The sequence below is a fragment of the Bombina bombina genome, chromosome 12, assembly GCF_027579735.1.
Source record: "Bombina bombina isolate aBomBom1 chromosome 12, aBomBom1.pri, whole genome shotgun sequence".
Classification (NCBI taxonomy): Eukaryota; Metazoa; Chordata; class Amphibia; order Anura; family Bombinatoridae; genus Bombina; species Bombina bombina.
The window spans coordinates 60,983,488-61,003,854 of record NC_069510.1 but is presented as its reverse complement, the minus strand read 5'-3'; the positions used below and the strand labels follow the sequence as shown (position 1 = coordinate 61,003,854).

At 42.7% G+C, this 20,367-nt stretch overlaps 1 protein-coding gene across 2 annotated transcripts in view; it reads left to right on the top strand.

Moving 5' to 3' along the window:
* WAS (WASP actin nucleation promoting factor) overlaps positions 1 to 20,367 on the top strand; it is a 267,895-nt gene that overhangs the window by 142,802 nt on the left and 104,726 nt on the right. For both annotated transcript variants that reach the window (XM_053696153.1, XM_053696154.1), the window contains one exon: positions 19,542 to 19,592. In XM_053696153.1, the coding sequence (XP_053552128.1) occupies positions 19,542 to 19,592 (51 nt within the window). The remainder of the gene's footprint in view (positions 1 to 19,541; positions 19,593 to 20,367) is intronic.

Genomic DNA, 20,367 nt, shown 5'->3' with positions numbered 1-20,367 from the left:
TCAATCGTGTAGGATTGGGTGGATTGATGTCCGCAGCCTCAGAGCAGGCGGACCAGTTATGGAGCAGCGGTCTTACGACCGCTGCTTCATAACTGCTCTTTCCGGCAAAGGCTCGCGTGGAAACAGGGGCATCAAGCTCCATTCAGAGATTGATAATTTGGCCCCATAATCTTTTTGATGGTGGTTTGTATTCATAGATATTTATATATGTGTATTCATGTGTTTTATGTGTATATATGTTGGAAAAATGGCTCTGATAGACAAAATCAGGCTTAATGTGTTTTCACAAGGTCAATCCTGTGAAAAAAAGCTGCTTTTAAAGTGTTTTCGGATGGAATACAACTGCCAAACTCTCAATACAATGTATTCATGAAAATCACGGAAAAAACTGTTTTTCTAATGTATTGGAATGTCTTAATATTTTCCAACTATTTGAATAAGCATGCAATAAACTTTACATAAATCTTCTAATGGATTGAAATTAACTCCTGTCACAGATTGTGCAATACCACTTTATGTGCTTCCGATGGAAAATTTCCCCTCTCCCCTTTGTTAGTTTTCTATGCTCCTTTATTTCTGTGTTATATTATAAATTTCTTCTCCCTACTGTCAGATTGTAAGTTTCTGTCGCCATTGCGTCAGAGTGTAAATTCCCCTCCAGCTTTGTTACATAGTAAGATCCCCACTGTCCTATGTCTCAAAAGGGTAAGTTCCCCCTTGAGGTGTCTCAAATGGTTGACAACACCCTATGCCAGATGGTAATATCCTATTTAGGGCCAGATTATGAGTGGAGCGCTAACAGTTACACGCAAGTGAAAAAGCGTTTATCACGGGTGTTTGTGCGCGTTAGGTTTATTGCTCATATTACAAGTTGAAATGAAACGTGATCGATTTGAAGTTAACGCACGTTGGGATAGCGTGTCCTTAAAGCTCTGATTAGCTGTTTTGCAAAACAAAAAAGTGGCACAAAACACACAAAAAATACATTACAAAGTACAGTTACACTCATAATAACACCATCTGCTAAAATTATTTATAAAAAAAAAATTGCACAAAAAAGTTATAAGTGCTTAAGATATGAGATCGTAGCTGTTAGAAATAAAAGACAGGCAAAGGATTTTAACATAGAGATACATACATATACATGCCTAAAGATGTATATGTATGTATGTATATATGTTTATATGTGTGTAAATATTTCTTTTGTATTTATATGTGTATATATGTATTTACAGACATATATACACATATAAACAAATAAATACATATGTATACATACAGTATATAAATATAAGCGCATTGGAGTTCTTTGCAGTTAAGTAGATGAAAATATAAAAGATCATATTTCTGCAATATTCATATTTAATAAAGTGTTATACAGTGTATTTACTGTAAATATTTCTCATTCCAATGTTTGGGACATAGCAGAATATGTTCTATGTATTTTTAAATAGATACATATATCTGTATATATCTATTCCTATATATAATAATGATAATAATATATATATATATATATATAAATATATCTAAGTATAGATATATATTGTACCAAAATACCATACGATAGATGTAGAAAACAGAATTTATGTTTACCTGATAAATTACTTTCTCCAACGGTGTGTCCGGTCCACGGCGTCATCCTTACTTGTGGGATATTCTCTTCCCCAACAGGAAATGGCAAAGAGCCCAGCAAAGCTGGTCACATGATCCCTCCTAGGCTCCGCCTTCCCCAGTCATTCGACCGACGTAAAGGAGGAATATTTGCATAGGAGAAATCATATGATACCGTGGTGACTGTAGTTAAAGAAAATAAATCATCAGACCTGATTAAAAAACCAGGGCGGGCCGTGGACCGGACACACCGTTGGAGAAAGTAATTTATCAGGTAAACATAAATTCTGTTTTCTCCAACATAGGTGTGTCCGGTCCACGGTGTCATCCTTACTTGTGGGAACCAATACCAAAGCTTTAGGACACGGATGATGGGAGGGAGCAAATCAGGTCACCTAGATGGAAGGCACCACGGCTTGCAAAACCTTTCTCCCAAAAATAGCTTCAGAAGAAGCAAAAGTATCAAATTTGTAAAATTTGGTAAAAGTGTGCAGTGAAGACCAAGTCGCTGCCTTACATATCTGATCAACAGAAGCCTCGTTCTTGAAGGCCCATGTGGAAGCCACGGCCCTAGTGGAATGAGCCGTGATTCTTTCAGGAGGCTGCCGTCCGGCAGTCTCATAAGCCAATCTGATGATGCTTTTAAGCCAAAAAGAGAGAGAGGTAGAAGTTGCTTTTTGACCTCTCCTTTTACCAGAATAAACAACAAACAAGGAAGATGTTTGTCTGAAATCCTTTGTAGCCTCTAAATAGAATTTTAGAGCACGAACTACATCCAAATTGTGCAACAAACGTTCCTTCTTTGAAACTGGATTCGGACACAAAGAAGGCACGACTATCTCCTGGTTAATATTTTTGTTAGAAACAACTTTCGGAAGAAAACCAGGTTTAGTACGCAAAACCACCTTATCTGCATGGAACACCAGATAAGGAGGAGAACACTGCAGAGCAGATAACTCTGAAACTCTTCTAGCAGAAGAAATTGCAACCAAAAACAAAACTTTCCAAGATAATAACTTGATATCAACGGAATGTAGGGGTTCAAACGGAACCCCCTGAAGAACTGAAAGAACTAAATTGAGACTCCAAGGAGGAGTCAAAGGTTTGTAAACAGGCTTGATTCTAACCAGAGCCTGAACAAAAGCTTGAACATCTGGCACAGCCGCCAGCTTTTTGTGAAGTAAAACAGATAAAGCAGAAAACATAATTTATGCTTACCTGATAAATTCCTTTCTTCTGTAGTGTGATCAGTCCACGGGTCATCATTACTTGTGGGATATTAACTGCTCCCCTACAGGAAGTGCAAGAGGATTCACCCAGCAGAGTTGCTATATAGCTCCTCCCCTCTACGTCACCTCCAGTCATTCGACCAAGGACCAACGAGAAAGGAGAAGCCAAGGGTGTAGTGGTGACTGGAGTATAATTTAAAAAATATTTACCTGCCTTAAACAGGGCGGGCCGTGGACTGATCACACTACAGAAGAAAGGAATTTATCAGGTAAGCATAAATTATGTTTTCTTCTGTTAAGTGTGATCAGTCCACGGGTCATCATTACTTGTGGGATACCAATACCAAAGCAAAATTACACGGATGACGGGAGGGATAGGCAGGCTCTTTATACAGAAGGAACCACTGCCTGAAGAACCTTTCTCCCAAAAATAGCCTCCGAGGAAGCAAAAGTGTCAAATTTGGAAAATTTGGAAAAAGTATGAAGCGAAGACCAAGTTGCAGCCTTGCAAATCTGTTCAACAGAGGCCTCATTCTTAAAGGCCCAAGTGGAAGCCACAGCTCTAGTGGAATGAGCTGTAATTCTTTCAGGAGGCTGCTGTCCAGCAGTCTCATAAGCTAAACGAATTATGCTACGAAGCCAAAAAGAGAGAGAGGTAGCAGAAGCTTTTTGACCTCTCCTCTGACCAGAGTAAACGACAAACAGGGAAGACGTTTGTCGAAAATCTTTAGTTGCCTGTAAATAAAATTTAAGGGCACGAACTACATCCAGATTGTGCAAAAGACGTTCCTTCCTCGAAGAAGGATTTGGGCACAAGGATGGAACAACAATCTCCTGATTGATATTCCTGCTAGTGACTACCTTAGGTAAGAACCCAGGCTTAGTACGCAGAACTACCTTATCCGAGTGAAAAATCAAATAAGGAGAATCACAATGTAAGGCTGATAACTCAGAGACTCTTCGAGCCGAGGAAATAGCCATTAAAAATAGAACTTTCCAAGATAACAACTTTATATCAATGGAATGAAGGGGTTCAAACGGAACACCCTGTAAAACGTTAAGAACAAGGTTTAAACTCCATGGTGGAGCCACAGCTTTAAACACAGGTTTAATCCTGGCCAAAGCCTGACAAAAAGCCTGAACGTCTGGAACTTCTGACAGACGCTTGTGTAACAGAATGGACAGAGCTGAGATCTGTCCCTTTAAGGAACTAGCGGATAACCCCTTTTCTAAACCTTCTTGTAGAAAAGACAATATCCTAGGAATCCTAACCTTACTCCAAGAGTAACCTTTGGATTCGCACCAATATAGGTATTTACGCCATATTTTATGGTAAATCTTTCTGGTGACAGGCTTCCTAGCCTGTATTAAGGTATCAATAACTGACTCAGAAAAACCACGCTTTGATAAGATCAAGCGTTCAATTTCCAAGCAGTCAGCTTCAGAGAAGTTAGATTTTGATGTTTGAAAGGACCCTGAATCAGAAGGTCCTGTTTCAGAGGTAACGACCAAGGTGGACAGAATGACATGTCCACCAGATCTGTATACCAAGTCCTGCGTGGCCATGCAGGCGCTATTAGAATCACTGATGCTTTCTCCTGTTTGATTCTGGCAATCAATCGAGGAAGCATCGGGAAAGGTGGAAACACATAAGCCATCCTGAAGGTCCATGGTGCTGTCAAGGCATCTATCAGGACCGCTCCCGGATCCCTGGATCTGGACCCGTAGCGCGGAAGCTTGGCGTTCTGTCGAGACGCCATGAGATCTATCTCTGGTTTGCCCCAACGTGGAAGTATTTGGGCAAAGACCTCTGGATGAAGTTCCCACTCCCCCGGATGAAAAGTCTGACGACTTAAGAAATCCGCCTCCCAGTTCTCCACTCCCGGGATGTGGATTGCAGACAGGTGGCAAGAGTGAGACTCTGCCCAGCGAATTATCTTCGATACTTCCATCATTGCTAGGGAGCTTCTTGTCCCTCCCTGATGGTTGATATAAGCTACAGTCGTGATGTTGTCCGACTGGAACCTGATGAACCCCCGAGTTGCTAACTGGGGCCAAGCCAGAAGAGCATTGAGGACTGCTCTCAATTCCAGAATGTTTATTGGAAGAAGACTCTCCTCCTGATTCCATAGTCCCTGAGCCTTCAGAGAATTCCAGACAGCGCCCCAACCTAGTAGGCTGGCGTCTGTTGTTACAATTGACCAGTCTGGCCTGCTGAATGGCATTCCCCTGGACAGATGTGGCCGATAAAGCCACCATAGAAGAGAATTTCTGGTCTCTTGAATGGAATGAAGGACACGGCATGCATTTTGAAGTTTTGTTAACCTGTCCTCTGTCAGGTAAATCTTCATTTCTACAGAATCTATCAGAGTCCCCAGGAAGGGAACTCTTGTGAGTGGAAAGAGAGAACTTTTCTCTTCGTTCACTTTCCATCCATGCGACCTTAGAAATGCCAGTACTATCTCTGTATGAGATTTGGCAGTTTGAAAGCTTGAAGCTTGTATCAGTATGTCGTCTAAGTACGGAGCTACTGAAATTCCTCGCGGTCTTAGTACCGCCAGAAGAGTGCCCAGAACCTTTGTGAAGATTCTTGGAGCCGTAGCCAGTCCGAATGGAAGAGCTACAAACTGGTAATGCCTGTCTAAAAAGGCAAACCTTAGATACCGGTAATGACTTCTGTGAATCGGTATGTGAAGGTAAGCATCCTTTAAATCCACTGTGGTCAAGTACTGACCCTCTTGGATCATGGGCAAAATTGTTCGAATAGTTTCCATCTTGAACGATGGAACTCTTAGGAATTTGTTTAGGATCTTTAAATCCAAGATTGGCCTGAAGGTTCCCTCTTTTTGGGAACTACAAACAGATTTGAGTAAAACCCTTGTCCTTGTTCCAACCGCGGAACTGGATGGATCACTCCCATTAATAAAAGATCTTGTACGCAGCGTAGAAACGCTTCCTTCTTTGTTAGGTTTGTTGACAACCTTGACAGATGAAATCTCCCTCTTGGGGGAGAGGATTTGAAGTCCAGAAGGTATCCCTGAGATATGATCTCTAACGCCCAGGGATCCTGAACATCTCTTGCCCAAGCCTGGGCGAAGAGGGAAAGTCTGCCCCCCACTAGATCCGGTCCCGGATCGGGGGCCCTCAATTCATGCTGTCTTAGGGGCAGCAGCAGGTTTTCTGGCCTGTTTGCCCCTGTTCCAGGACTGGTTAGGTTTCCAGCCTTGTCTGTAGCGAGCAACAGCTCCTTCCTGTTTTGGTGCAGAGGAAGTTGATGCTGCTTTGAAATTACGAAAGGAACGAAAATTGGACTGTCTAGCCTTGGCTTTGGCCTTGTCCTGAGGCAGGGCATGACCTTTACCTCCTGTAATGTCATCAATAATCTCTTTCAAGCCGGGCCCGAATAAGGTCTGCCCTTTGAAAGGAATATTAAGCAATTTAGATTTAGACGTAACATCAGCTGACCAGGATTTTAGCCACAGAGCTCTGCGTGCCTGAATGGCGAATCCTGAATTTTTAGCCGCAAGTTTAGTTAAATGTACTACGGCATCTGAAATAAATGAATTAGCTAACTTAAGGAATTTAAGTTTGTGTGTGATGTCATCTAGTGTGGATGATTGAAGTGTCTCTTCCAGAGACTCAAACCAAAATGCTGCTGCAGCCGTGACAGGCGCAATACATGCAAGAGGTTGCAATATAAACCCTTGTTGAACAAACATTTTCTTAAGGTAACCCTCTAATTTTTTATCCATTGGATCTGAAAAAGCACAGCTATCCTCCACTGGGATAGTGGTACGCTTAGCTAAAGTAGAAACTGCTCCCTCCACCTTAGGGACCATTTGCCATAAGTCCCGTGTGGCGGCGTCTATTGGAAACATTTTTCTGAATATAGGAGGGGGTGAGAAAGGCACACCGGGTCTATCCCACTCCTTAGTAACAATGTCAGTAAGTCTCTTAGGTATAGGAAAAACGTCAGTACTCGTCGGTACCGCAAAATATTTATCCAACCTACACATTTTTTCTGGGATTGCAACTGTGTTACAATCATTCAGAGCCGCTAATACCTCCCCTAGTAACACACGGAGGTTCTCAAGCTTAAATTTAAAATTTGAAATGTCTGAGTCCAGTTTATTTGGATCAGAACCGTCACCCACAGAATGAAGCTCTCCGTCTTCACGTTCTGCAAACTGTGACGCAGTATCAGACATGGCCCTTGCATTATCAGCGCACTCTGTTCTCATCCCAGAGTGATCACGTTTACCTCTTAGTTCTGGTAGTTTAGCCAAAACTTCAGTCATAACAGTAGCCATATCTTGTAATGTGATTTGTAATGGCCGCCCAGATGCACTCGGCGCTACAATATCACGCACCTCCTGAGCGGGAGATGCAGGTACTGACACGTGAGGCGAGTTAGTCGGCATAACTCTCCCCTCGTTGTTTGGTGAAATATGTTCAATTTGTACAGATTGACTATTTTTTAAAGTAGCATCAATACACTTAGTACATAAATTTCTATTGGGCTCCACTTTGGCATTAACACATATAGCACAGAGATATTCCTCTGAATCAGACATGTTTAACACACTAGCAAATAAACAGCAACTTGGAAATACTTTTCAAAGTAATTTACAAATAATATGAAAACGAACTGTGCCTTTAAGAAGCACAGAAAATATTATAACAGATAAAATAATTAAGTTATAGCATCAATCTTTGTCAGAATATACAGTTTTAGCAAAGGATTGTTCCCCTCAGCAAATGATAACTAACCCAGGCAGCAGAAAAAAATACACAAATAAACGTTTTTTATATCACAGTCAATACAATCAGCACAGCTCTGCTGTGAATGATTACTTCCCTCAAAAAAGACTCTTGAGATCCCTGAACTCTGTAGAGATGAACCGGATCATGCAGGAAGAAAGAACCTGACTGTTTTTCTGATGCATAGTGAAAGCACCAAACTGGCCCCTCCCCCACACACATAACAGTGAGAGGGATCAGTGAACTGCTCTAATTTAAATCAAAACTATTGCCAAGTGGAAAAAAAGTGCCCAAAACATTTTTTCACCCAGTACCTCAGAGAAAAAAACGTTTTTACATGCCAGCAAAAAAACGTTTTACCTCAATAATTAATTGTCATTTAAAACCTATTGCAAGTCCCTGCAAAATAGGTTAAGTCTATGTATACAGTTTAAAAGCCAGAGAAGTACCATTTCCCAGAAAACTGAAGTGTAAAATATACATACATGACAGCCTGATATCAGCTACATCTACTGCATTCAAGGCTGAGTTTACATTATAACGGTATGGCAGGATTTTCTCATCAATTCCATGTCAGAAAATAATAAACTGCTACATACCTCTTTGCAGATTAATCTGCCTGCTGTCCCCTGATCTGAAGTTTACCTCTCCTCAGATGGCCGAGAAACAGCAATATGATCTTAACTACTCCGGCTAAAATCATAGAAAAACTCAGGTAGATTCTTCTTCAAATTCTACCAGAGAAGGAATAACACACTCCGGTGCTATTATAAAATAACAAACTTTTGATTGAAGATATAAAAACTAAATATATCACCATAGTCCTCTCACACATCCTATCTAGTCGTTGGGTGCAAGAGAATGACTGGGGGTGACGTAGAGGGGAGGAGCTATATAGCAACTCTGCTGGGTGAATCCTCTTGCACTTCCTGTAGGGGAGCAGTTAATATCCCACAAGTAATGATGACCCGTAGACTGATCACACTTAACAGAAGAAATCTGTCCCTTCAAAGAACTTGCAGATAATCCTTTCTCCAAACCTTCTTGAAGAAAGGATAGAATCTTAGGAATTTTTATCTTGTTCCATGGGAATCCTTTAGATTCACACCAACAGATATATTTTTTCCATATTTTATGGTAGATTTTTCTAGTTACAGGCTTTCTGGCCTGAACAAGAGTATCAATGACAGAATGTGAGAACCCACGCTTTGATAAAATCAAGCGTTCAATCTCCAAGCAGTCAGTTGGAGTGAAACCAGATTCGGATGTTCGAACGGACCTTGAACAAGAAGGTCCTGTCTCAAAGGTAGCTTCCATGGTGAAGCCGATGACATATTCACCAGGTCTGCATACCAAGTCCTGCGTGGCCACGCAGGAGCTATCAAGATCACCGATGCCCTCTCCTGATTGATCCTGGCTACCAGCCTGGGAATGAGAGGAAACGGTGGGAATACATAAGCTAGGTTGAAGGTCCAAGGTGCTACTAGTGTATCTACTAGAGTCGCCTTGGGATCCCTGGATCTGGACCCGTAGCAAGGAACCTTGAAGTTCTGACGAGAGGCCATCAGATCCATGTCTGGAATGCCCCACAATTGAGTTATTTGGGCAAAGATTTCCGGATGGAGTTCCCACTCCCCCGGATGAAATGTCTGACGACTCAGAAAATCCGCTTCCCAATTTTCCACTCCTGGGATGTGGATTGCAGACAAGTGGCAGGAGTGAGTCTCCGCCCATTGAATGATTTTGGTCACTTCTTCCATCGCCAGGGAACTTCTTGTTCCCCCCTGATGGTTGATATATGCAACAGTCGTCATGTTGTCTGATTGAAACCGTATGAATTTGGCCTTTGCTAGCTGAGGCCAAGCCTTGAGAGCATTGAATATCGCTCTCAGTTCCAGAATGTTTATCGGGAGAAGAGATTCTTCCCGAGACCAAAGACCCTGAGCTTTCAGGGGTTCCCAGACCGCGCCCCAGCCAATGACCCACTCTGGTCTGCGGAAGCTCATCCCCTGTGACAGGTTGTCCAGGGACAGCCACCAACGGAGTGAATCTCTGGTCCTCTGATCTACTTGTATCATCGGAGACAAGTCTGTATAATCCCCATTCCACTGACTGAGCATGCATAGTTGTAATGGTCTCAGATGAATTCGCGCAAAAGGAACTATGTCCATTGCCGCGACCATCAAACCTATTACTTCCATGCACTGTGCTATGGAAGGAAGAAGAACAGAATGAAGTACTTGACAAGAGCTTAGAAGTTTTGATTTTCTGGCCTCTGTCAGAAAAATCCTCATTTCTAAGGAGTCTATTATTGTTCCCAAGAAGGGAACTCTTGTTGACGGAGATAGAGAACTTTTTTCTACGTTCACTTTCCACCCGTGAGATCTGAGAAAGGCCAGGACAATGTCCGTATGAGCCTTTGCTTGTGGTAGGGACGACGCTTGAATCAGTATGTCGTCCAAGTAAGGTACTACTGCAATGCCCCTTGGTCGTAGCACCGCTAGAAGGGACCCTAGTACCTTTGTGAAAATCCTTGGAGCAGTGGCTAATCCGAATGGAAGTGCCACAAACTGGTAATGCTTGTCCAGAAAGGCGAACCTTAGGAACCGATGATGTTCCTTGTGGATAGGAATATGTAGATACGCATCCTTTAAATCCACCGTGGTCATGAATTGACCTTCCTGGATGGAAGGAAGAATTGTCCGAATGGTTTCCATTTTGAACGATGGAACCTTGAGAAACTTGTTTAGGATCTTGAGATCTAAGATTGGTCTGAATGTTCCCTCTTTTTTGGGAACTACAAACAGATTGGAGTAGAATCCCATCCCTTGTTCTCCTAATGGAACAGGATGAATCACTCCCATTTTTAACAGGTCTTCTACACAATGTAAGAATGCCTGTCTTTTTATGTGGTCTGAAGATAATTGAGACCTGTGGAACCTCCCCCTTGGGGGAAGCTCCTTGAATTCCAGAAGATAACCTTGGGAGACTATTTCTATCGCCCAAGGATCCAGAACATCTCTTGCCCAAGCCTGAGCGAAGAGAGAAAGTCTGCCCCCCACCAGATCCGGTCCCGGATCGGGGGCCAACATCTCATGCTGTCTTGGTAGCAGTGGCAGGTTTCTTGGCCTGCTTACCCTTGTTCCAGCCTTGCATTGGCCTCCAGGCTGGCTTGGTTTGAGAAGTATTACCCTCTTGCTTAGAGGATGTAGCACTTGGGGCTGGTCCGTTTCTGCGAAAGGGACGAAAATTAGGTTTATTTTTAGCCTTGAAAGACCTATCCTGAGGAAGGGCGTGGCCCTTACCCCCAGTGATATCAGAAATAATCTCTTTCAAGTCAGGGCCAAACAGCGTTTTCCCCTTGAAAGGTATGTTAAGCAATTTGTTCTTGGAAGACGCATCCGCTGACCAAGATTTTAGCCAAAGCGCTCTGCGCGCCACAATAGCAAACCCTGAATTTTTCGCCGCTAATCTAGCCAATTGCAAAGTGGCGTCTAAAGTAAAAGAGTTAGCCAATTTGAGAGCATGAATTCTGTCCATAATCTCCTCATAAGAAGAATCTTTATTGAGCGACTTTTCAAGTTCATCGAACCAGAAACACGCTGCTGTAGTGACAGGAACAATGCATGAAATTGGTTGTAGAAGGTAACCTTGCTGAACAAACATCTTTTTAAGCAAACCCTCTAATTTTTTATCCATAGGATCTTTGAAAGCACAACTATCTTCTATAGGGATAGTAGTGCGTTTGTTTAGAGTAGAAACCGCCCCCTCGACCTTGGGGACTGTCTGCCATAAGTCCTTTCTGGGGTCGACCATAGGAAACAATTTCTTAAATATAGGGGGAGGGACAAAAGGTATGCCGGGCCTTTCCCATTCTTTGTTTACAATGTCCGCCACCCGCTTGGGTATAGGAAAAGCTTCGGGGGGCCCCGGGACCTCAAGGAACTTGTCCATCTTACATAATTTCTCTGGAATGACCAAATTCTCACAATCATCCAGAGTAGATAACACCTCCTTAAGCAGAGCGCGGAGATGTTCCAATTTAAATTTGAATGTAATCACATCAGGTTCAGCTTGTTGAGAAATTTTCCCTGAATCTGAAATTTCTCCCTCAGACAAAACCTCCCTGGCCCCCTTAGACTGGTGTAGGGGCATTTCAGAACCATTATCATCAGCGTCCTCATGCTCTTCAGTATTTTCTAAAACAGAGCAGTCGCGCTTTCGCTGATAAGTGGGCATTTTGGCTAAAATGTTTTTGATAGAATTATCCATTACAGCCGTTAATTGTTGCATAGTAAGGAGTATTGGCGCACTAGATGTACTAGGGGCCTCCTGTGTGGGCAAGACTGGCGTAGACGAAGGAGGGGAAGATGCAGTACCATGCTTACTCCCCTCACTTGAGGAATCATCTTGGGCATCATTTTCTCTAAATTTTGTGTCACATACATCACATCTATTTAAATGAGAAGGAACCCTGGCTTCCCCACATACAGAACATAGTCTATCTGATAGTTCAGACATGTTAAACAGGCATAAACTTGATAACAAAGTACAAAAAACGTTTTAAAATAAAACCGTTACTGTCACTTTAAATTTTAAACTGAACACACTTTATTACTGAAAATGCGAAAAAGTATGAAGGAATTGTTCAAAATTCACCAAAATTTCACCACAGTGTCTTAAAGCCTTAAAAGTATTGCACACCAAATTTGAAAGCTTTAACTCTTAAAATAACGGAACCGGAGCCGTTTTTATATTTAACCCCTATACAGTCCCTGGTATCTGCTTTGCTGAGACCCAACCAAGCCCAAAGGGGAATACGATACCAAATGACGCCTTCAGTAAGCTTTTTCAATGTGTCTGAGCACCTCACACATGCATCTGCATGCCTTGCTTCCCAAAAACAACTGCGCAATAGAGGCGCGAAAATGAGGCTCTGCCTATGATTAGAGAAGGCCCCCAGTGAAAAAGGTGTCTAATACAGTGCCTGCCGGTTATTTTACATAATTCCCAAGAATAAAATAACTCCTCAAAGCTATGAAACCATTAAAAATGCTTATAAATCAATCGTTTTAGCCCAGAAATATGTCTACCAGTCTTTAAAGCCCTTGTGAAGCCCTTTTTTCTTATTTAATAAAAATGGCTTACCGGATCCCATAGGGAAAATGACAGCTTCCAGCATTACCAAGTCTTGTTAGAAATGTGTCATACCTCAAGCAGCAAAAGTCTGCTCACTGTTTCCCCCAACTGAAGTTAATTCCTCTCAACAGTCCTGTGTGGAAACAGCCATCGATTTTAGTAACGGTTGCTAAAATCATTTTCCTCTTACAAACAGAAATCTTCATCTCTTTTCTGTTTCAGAGTAAATAGTACATACCAGCACTATTTTAAAATAACAAACTCTTGATTGAAGAATAAAAACTACATTAAAACACCAAAAAACTCTAAGCCATCTCCGTGGAGATGTTGCCTGTACAACGGCAAAGAGAATGACTGGGGAAGGCGGAGCCTAGGAGGGATCATGTGACCAGCTTTGCTGGGCTCTTTGCCATTTCCTGTTGGGGAAGAGAATATCCCACAAGTAAGGATGACGCCGTGGACCGGACACACCTATGTTGGAGAAAACATAATTTATGCTTACCTGATAAATTCCTTTCTTCTGTAGTGTGATCAGTCCACGGGTCATCATTACTTCTGGGATATTACTCCTCCCCAACAGGAAGTGCAAGAGGATTCACCCAGCAGAGCTGCATATAGCTCCTCCCCTCTACGTCACTCCCAGTCATTCGACCAAGGACCAACGAGAAAGGAAAAGCCAAGGGTGAAGTGGTGACTGGAGTATAAATTAAAAAATATTTACCTGCCTTAAAAACAGGGCGGGCCGTGGACTGATCACACTACAGAAGAAAGGAATTTATCAGGTAAGCATAAATTATGTTTTCTTCTGTTAAGTGTGATCAGTCCACGGGTCATCATTACTTCTGGGATACCAATACCAAAGCAAAAGTACACGGATGACGGGAGGGATAGGCAGGCTCTTTATACAGAAGGAACCACTGCCTGAAGAACCTTTCTCCCAAAAATAGCCTCCAATGAAGCAAAAGTGTCAAATTTGTAAAATTTGGAAAAAGTATGAAGCGAAGACCAAGTTGCAGCCTTGCAAATCTGTTCAACAGAAGCCTCATTCTTGAAGGCCCAAGTGGAAGCCACAGCTCTAGTAGAATGAGCTGTAATTCTTTCAGGAGGCTGCTGTCCAGCAGTCTCATAAGCTAAACGAATTATGCTACGAAGCCAAAAAGAAAGAGAGGTAGCGGAAGCTTTTTGACCTCTCCTCTGCCCAGAGTAAATGACAAACAGAGAAGACGTTTGTCGAAATTCCTTAGTTGCCTGTAAGTAAAATTTTAGAGCACGGACTACATCCAGGTTGTGCAGTAGACGTTCCTTCTTTGAAGAAGGATTTGGGCATAAAGAAGGAACAACAATCTCTTGATTGATATTCCTGTTAGTAACTACCTTAGGTAAGAACCCAGGTTTAGTACGCAGGACTACCTTATCCGAATGAAAAATCAAATAAGGAGAATCACAATGTAAGGCTGATAATTCAGAGACTCTTCGAGCCGAGGAAATAGCCATTAAAAATAGAACTTTCCAAGATAACAACTTTATATCAATGGAATGAAGGGGTTCAAACGGAACGCCCTGTAAAACCTTAAGAACAAGGTTTAAACTCCATGGTGGAGCAACAGTTTTAAACACAGGCTTAATCCTGGCCAAAGCCTGACAAAAAGCCTGGACGTCAGGAACTTCTGACAGACGTTTGTGTAACAGAATGGACAGAGCTGAGATCTGTCCCTTTAAAGAACTAGCAGATAAACCCTTTTCTAAACCTTCTTGTAGAAAAGACAATATCCTAGGAATCCTAACCTTACTCCAAGAGTAACCTTTGGATTCACACCAATATAGGTATTTACGCCATATCTTATGGTAAATCTTTCTGGTAACAGGTTTCCTAGCCTGTATTAAGGTATCAATAACTGACTCAGAAAACCCACGTCTTGATAAAATCAAGCGTTCAATTTCCAAGCAGTCAGCTTCAGAGAAGTTAGATTTTGATGTTTGAAGGGACCCTGTATCAGAAGGTCCTGTTTCAGAGGTAGAGACCAAGGTGGACAGGATGACATGTCCACCAGGTCTGCATAGCAAGTCCTGCGTGGCCACGCCGGTGCTATTAGAATCACTGATGCTCTCTCTTGTTTGATTCTGGCAATCAATCGAGGAAGCAACGGGAAGGGTGGAAACACGTAAGCCATCCTGAAGTCCCAAGGTGCTGTCAGAGCATCTATCAGGACTGCTCCTGGATCCCTGGATCTGGACCCGTAACGAGGAAGCTTGGCGTTCTGTCGAGACGCCATGAGATCTATCTCTGGTTTGCCCCAACGTCGAAGTATTTGGGCAAAGACCTCCGGATGAAGTTCCCACTCCCCCGGATGAAAAGTCTGACGACTTAAGAAATCCGCCTCCCAGTTCTCCACTCCCGGGATGTGGATTGCTGACAGGTGGCAAGAGTGAGACTCTGCCCAGCGAATTATCTTTGATACTTCCATCATAGCTAGGGAGCTTCTTGTCCCTCCCTGATGGTTGATGTAAGCTACAGTCGTGATGTTGTCCGACTGAAACCTGATGAACCCCCGAGTTGTCAACTGGGGCCAAGCCAGGAGGGCATTGAGAACTGCTCTCAATTCCAGAATGTTTATTGGCAGGAGACTCTCCTCCTGACTCCATTGTCCCTGAGCCTTCAGAGAATTCCAGACGGCACCCCAACCTAGAAGGCTGGCGTCTGTTGTTACAATTGTCCAGTCTGGTCTGCTGAATGGCATCCCCCTGGACAGATGTGGCCGAGAAAGCCACCATAGAAGAGAATTTCTGGTCTCTTGATCCAGATTCAGAGAAGGGGATAAGTCTGAGTAATCCCCATTCCACTGACTTAGCATGCACAGTTGCAGTGGTCTGAGGTGTAAGCGTGCAAAGGGTACTATGTCCATTGCCGCTACCATTAAGCCGATTACCTCCATGCATTGAGCCACTGACGGGTGTTGAATGGAATGAAGGGTGCGGCAAGCACTTTGAAGTCTTGTTAGCCTGTCCTCTGTCAGGTAAATCTTCATTTCTACAGAATCTATAAGAGTCCCCAGGAAGGGAACTCTTGTGAGTGGAACGAGTGAACTTTTCTTTTCGTTCACCTTCCATCCATGTGACCTTAGAAATGCCAGCACTAACTCTGTATGAGACTTGGCAGTTTGAAAGCTTGAAGCTTGTATCAGAATGTCGTCTAGGTATGGAGCTACCGAGATTCCCCGCGGTCTTAGTACCGCCAGAAGAGCACCCAGAACCTTTGTGAAGATTCTTGGAGCTGTAGCCAATCCGAATGGAAGAGCCACAAACTGGTAATGCCTGTCTAGGAAGGCAAACCTTAGGTACCGATAATGATCTTTGTGAATCGGTATGTGAAGGTAAGCATCTTTTAAATCTACAGTGGTCATGTACTGACCTTCTTGGATCATAGGTAAAATTGTCCGAATAGTCTCCATCTTGAACGATGGAACTCTTAGGAATTTGTTTAGGATCTTTAAGTCCAGGATTGGTCTGAAAGTTCCCTCTTTTTTGGGTTACTCCCATTAACAAGAGCTCTTGTACGCAGCGTAGAAACGCCTCTTTCTTTGTCTGGATTGTTGACAATCTTGACAGATGAAATCTCTCTCTTGGAGGAGAGTATTTGAAGTCCAGAAGGTATCCCTGAGATATTATCTCTAGCGCCCAGGGATCCTGAACATCTCTTGCCCAAGCCTGGGCGAAGAGAGAAAGTCTGCCCCCCACTAGATCCGATCCCGGATCGGGGGCCCTCAATTCATGCTGTTTTAGGGGCAGCAGCAGGTTTCCTAGTCTGCTTGCCCTTGTTCCAGGACTGGTTAGGTTTCCAGCCTTGTCTGTAGCGAGCAACAGCTCCTTCCTGTTTTGGTGCAGAGGAAGTTGATGCTGCTCCTGCTTTGAAATTACGAAAGGAACGAAAATTAGACTGTCTAGTCTTGGCTTTGGCTTTGTCCTGAGGCAGGGCATGGCCTTTACCTCCTGTAATGTCAGCGATAATCTCTTTCAACCCGGGCCCGAATAAGGTCTGCCCTTTGAAAGGTATATTAAGCAATTTAAACTTAGAAGTAACATCAGCTGACCAGGATTTTAGCCACAGCGCCCTGCGTGCCTGAATGGCGAATCCTGAATTCTTCGCCGTAAGTTTAGTAAGATGTACTACGGCCTCCGAAATGAATGAATTAGCTAGTTTAAGGACTCTAAGCCTGTCCGTAATGTCGTCCAGAGTAGCTGAACCAATGTTCTCTTCCAGAGACTCAATCCAGAATGCCGCTGCAGCCGTGATCGGCGCAATGCATGCAAGGGGTTGCAATATAAAACCTTGTTGAACAAACATTTTCTTAAGGTAACCCTCTAACTTTTTATCCATTGGATCTGAAAAAGCACAGCTATCCTCCACCGGGATAGTGGTACGCTTAGCTAAGGTAGAAACTGCTCCCTCCACCTTAGGGACCGTTTGCCATAAGTCCCTTGTGGTGGCGTCTATTGGAAACATTTTTCTAAATATCGGAGGGGGTGAGAACGGCACACCGGGTCTATCCCACTCCTTAGTAACAATTTCAGTAAGTCTCTTAGGTATAGGAAAAACCTCAGTACTCGTCGGTACCGCAAAATATTTATCCAACCTACACATTTTCTCTGGTATTGCAACTGTGTTACAATCATTCAGAGCCGCTAACACCTCCCCTAGTAATACACGGAGGTTTTCCAGTTTAAATTTAAAATTTGAAATATCTGAATCCAGTCTGTTTGGATCAGAACCGTCACCCACAGAATGAAGTTCTCCGTCCTCATGTTCTGCCACCTGTGACGCAGTGTCTGACATGGCCCTAATATTATCAGCGCACTCTGTTCTCACCCCAGAGTGATCACGCTTACCTCTTAGTTCTGGTAATTTAGCCAAAACCTCAGTCATAACAGTAGCCATATCCTGTAATGTGATTTGTAATGGCCGCCCAGATGTACTCGGCGCTACAATATCACGCACCTCCCTCTGAGCGGGAGATGTAGGTACTGACACGTGAGGCGAGTTAGTCGGCATAACTCTCCCCTCGTTGTTTGGTGAAATTTGTTCAATTTGTACAGATTGATTTTTATTTAAAGTAGCATCAATACAGTTAGTACATAAATTTCTATTGGGCTCCACTTTGGCATTGCAACAAATGACACAGGTATCATCCTCTGAATCAGACATGTTTAACACACTAGCAAATAAAATTGCAACTTGGAAATACAATTCAATTAGAATAATATTAAAACGTACTGTGCCTTTAAGAAGCACAGAAGATCTATGACAGTTGAAAATTAATAAATTGAAACAGTTATAGCCTCAATCCTTGTAAACAACACAACTTTAGCAAAGGTTTAATCCCATTAGCAAAGATAACAAATTCTGAAAGCAGGAAACAAATTACAGAATAAACGTTTTTTATCTCAGTCAAACTATAATTCTCACAGCTCTGCTGAGAGAAATTACCTCCCTCAAAATAAGTTTTGAAGACCCCTGAGCTCTGTAGAGATGAACCGGATCATGCAGGGAATACAATGAGTTGCTGACTGAAATATTTGATGCATAGTAAAAGCGCCAAAAAACGGCCCCTCCCCCTCACACACAGCAGTGAGGGAGAACAGAAACTGTCAGAAAACAGATTAAGCAACTGCCAAGTGGAAAAATAGTGCCCAAACATTTATTCACTCAGTACCTCAGCAAATGAAAACGATTTTACATTCCAGCAAAAACGTTAAACATAATCTCTAGTTATTAAACAGCTTTATGTATTTCTTACAGTGTAATTCTAGTGAAGTACCATTCCCCAGAATACTGAAGTGTAAAGTATACATACATGACATTATATCGGTATGGCAGGATTTTCTCATCAATTCCATTGTCAGAAAATAAAAACTGCTACATACCTCTATGCAGATTCATCTGCCCGCTGTCCCCTGATCTGAAGTTTACCTCTCCTCAGATGGCCGAGAAACAGCAATATGATCTTAACTACTCCGGCTAAAATCATAACAAAAAACTCTGGTAGATTCTTCTTCAAACTCTGCCAGAGAGATAATAACACACTCCGGTGCTATTTTAAAATAACAAACTTTTGATTGAAGACATAAAACTAAGTATAATCACCATAGTCCTCTCACACATCCTATCTAGTCGTTGGGTGCCAGAGAATGACTGGGAGTGACGTAGAGGGGAGGAGCTATATGCAGCTCTGCTGGGTGAATCCTCTTGCACTTCCTGTTGGGGAGGAGTAATATCCCAGAAGTAATGATGACCCGTGGACTGATCACACTTAACAGAAGAAATATGTATTTATAAATAAATAGAAAATATTCTGCTATGTGAAGAACATTGGAATGTGAAATATTCATATTTTCATGTCAGGTTAGTGCACTTGAGAATAAGCAATCCGGGTTTGCTCGCGAGTAGGTTTTTTCACACTTTTTTGCTCCATTGATTTCTATGGGTGAATACTTTGACGCACGTGATATCCTAAATTTGGCTTTTTGCGCTTATTGGGATTAGCACTTGTGCAAAAACAGTTTACTTTCAACTTGTAATACAAGCACTACCTAATGCGCGCAGAAAACTTACTTCTAACTGAGTTAGAGCGTGATTAGGAGCATTAAATAATGCTCCACTTGTAATCTGGCCCTTACTTGTGCCATTTGGTAAGCTGTTCCCCTCCTGTGTGAGATGGTAAGTTCCCCTTTTTATTTCATACAGAGTAAGCTTGTCTGTTTCCCACTTACTCATTCTCAGACCCTTTCTTTCTTTATACACAGTAGGAAGAAGTACCATGCCTCTGCCACCAGCCCCAGGATCCTTTTCTAATGGTAAGATGCATCAAATATCCTTTGTAGATGGTACCAGATAGCAATGTTATGCATAATAGAGTTTGAGATTTATGACAACGATATCTGTAAAATATACTCAGGTTAATGACATTTTATTGAAGACCAGATGATCTAAAGCTCTCTGCTCTAGTGAGATTAGTTTACGTCAGTACTGAGAGGTCCCTAGGAAGGTAACATTTAGCTTGTGAGCTATTTATATAGCTATGCATGATTCTGGATGTGAAGGAGAGACATAGAGGCCCATTTATCAAGCTCCCTGCTGGCGGCTCATTGTGCGAGTGTGCAGGGGGTGGCGTTGCACCAGCAGTTCTTGTAAGCTGCTGGTGCAATGCTGAATACGGAGAGCGTATTGCTCTCCACATTCAGCGATGTCTGTCGGACCTGATCCGCACTGTCGGATCAGGTCCGACAGACATATGATAATTCGGCCTCATTGGGGAAGATTTATCAAGTGCCGAGTGGACACGATTTGCGGTAGCGAATCATGTCTGCCTGACATCGCTAAATGTCGACAGCGTACGCTGTCGGCATTTAAAATTGCAAAAGCATTTCTTCTGAAATGTTTGTGCAATGCCGCCTCCTGCTCACTCGCAGACAATCGGCCGCTAGCAGGGGGTGTCAATCATCCCGATTGCATGATTGCAGTTTGCCACCTAAAAGGTGACTGACAAGTTAAGGAGCAAGCCGGAAATTTCGGGCATAGAAAGCAGTATCCGCTGCTTATTAAATCTACCCCATAAACATTACAATATAA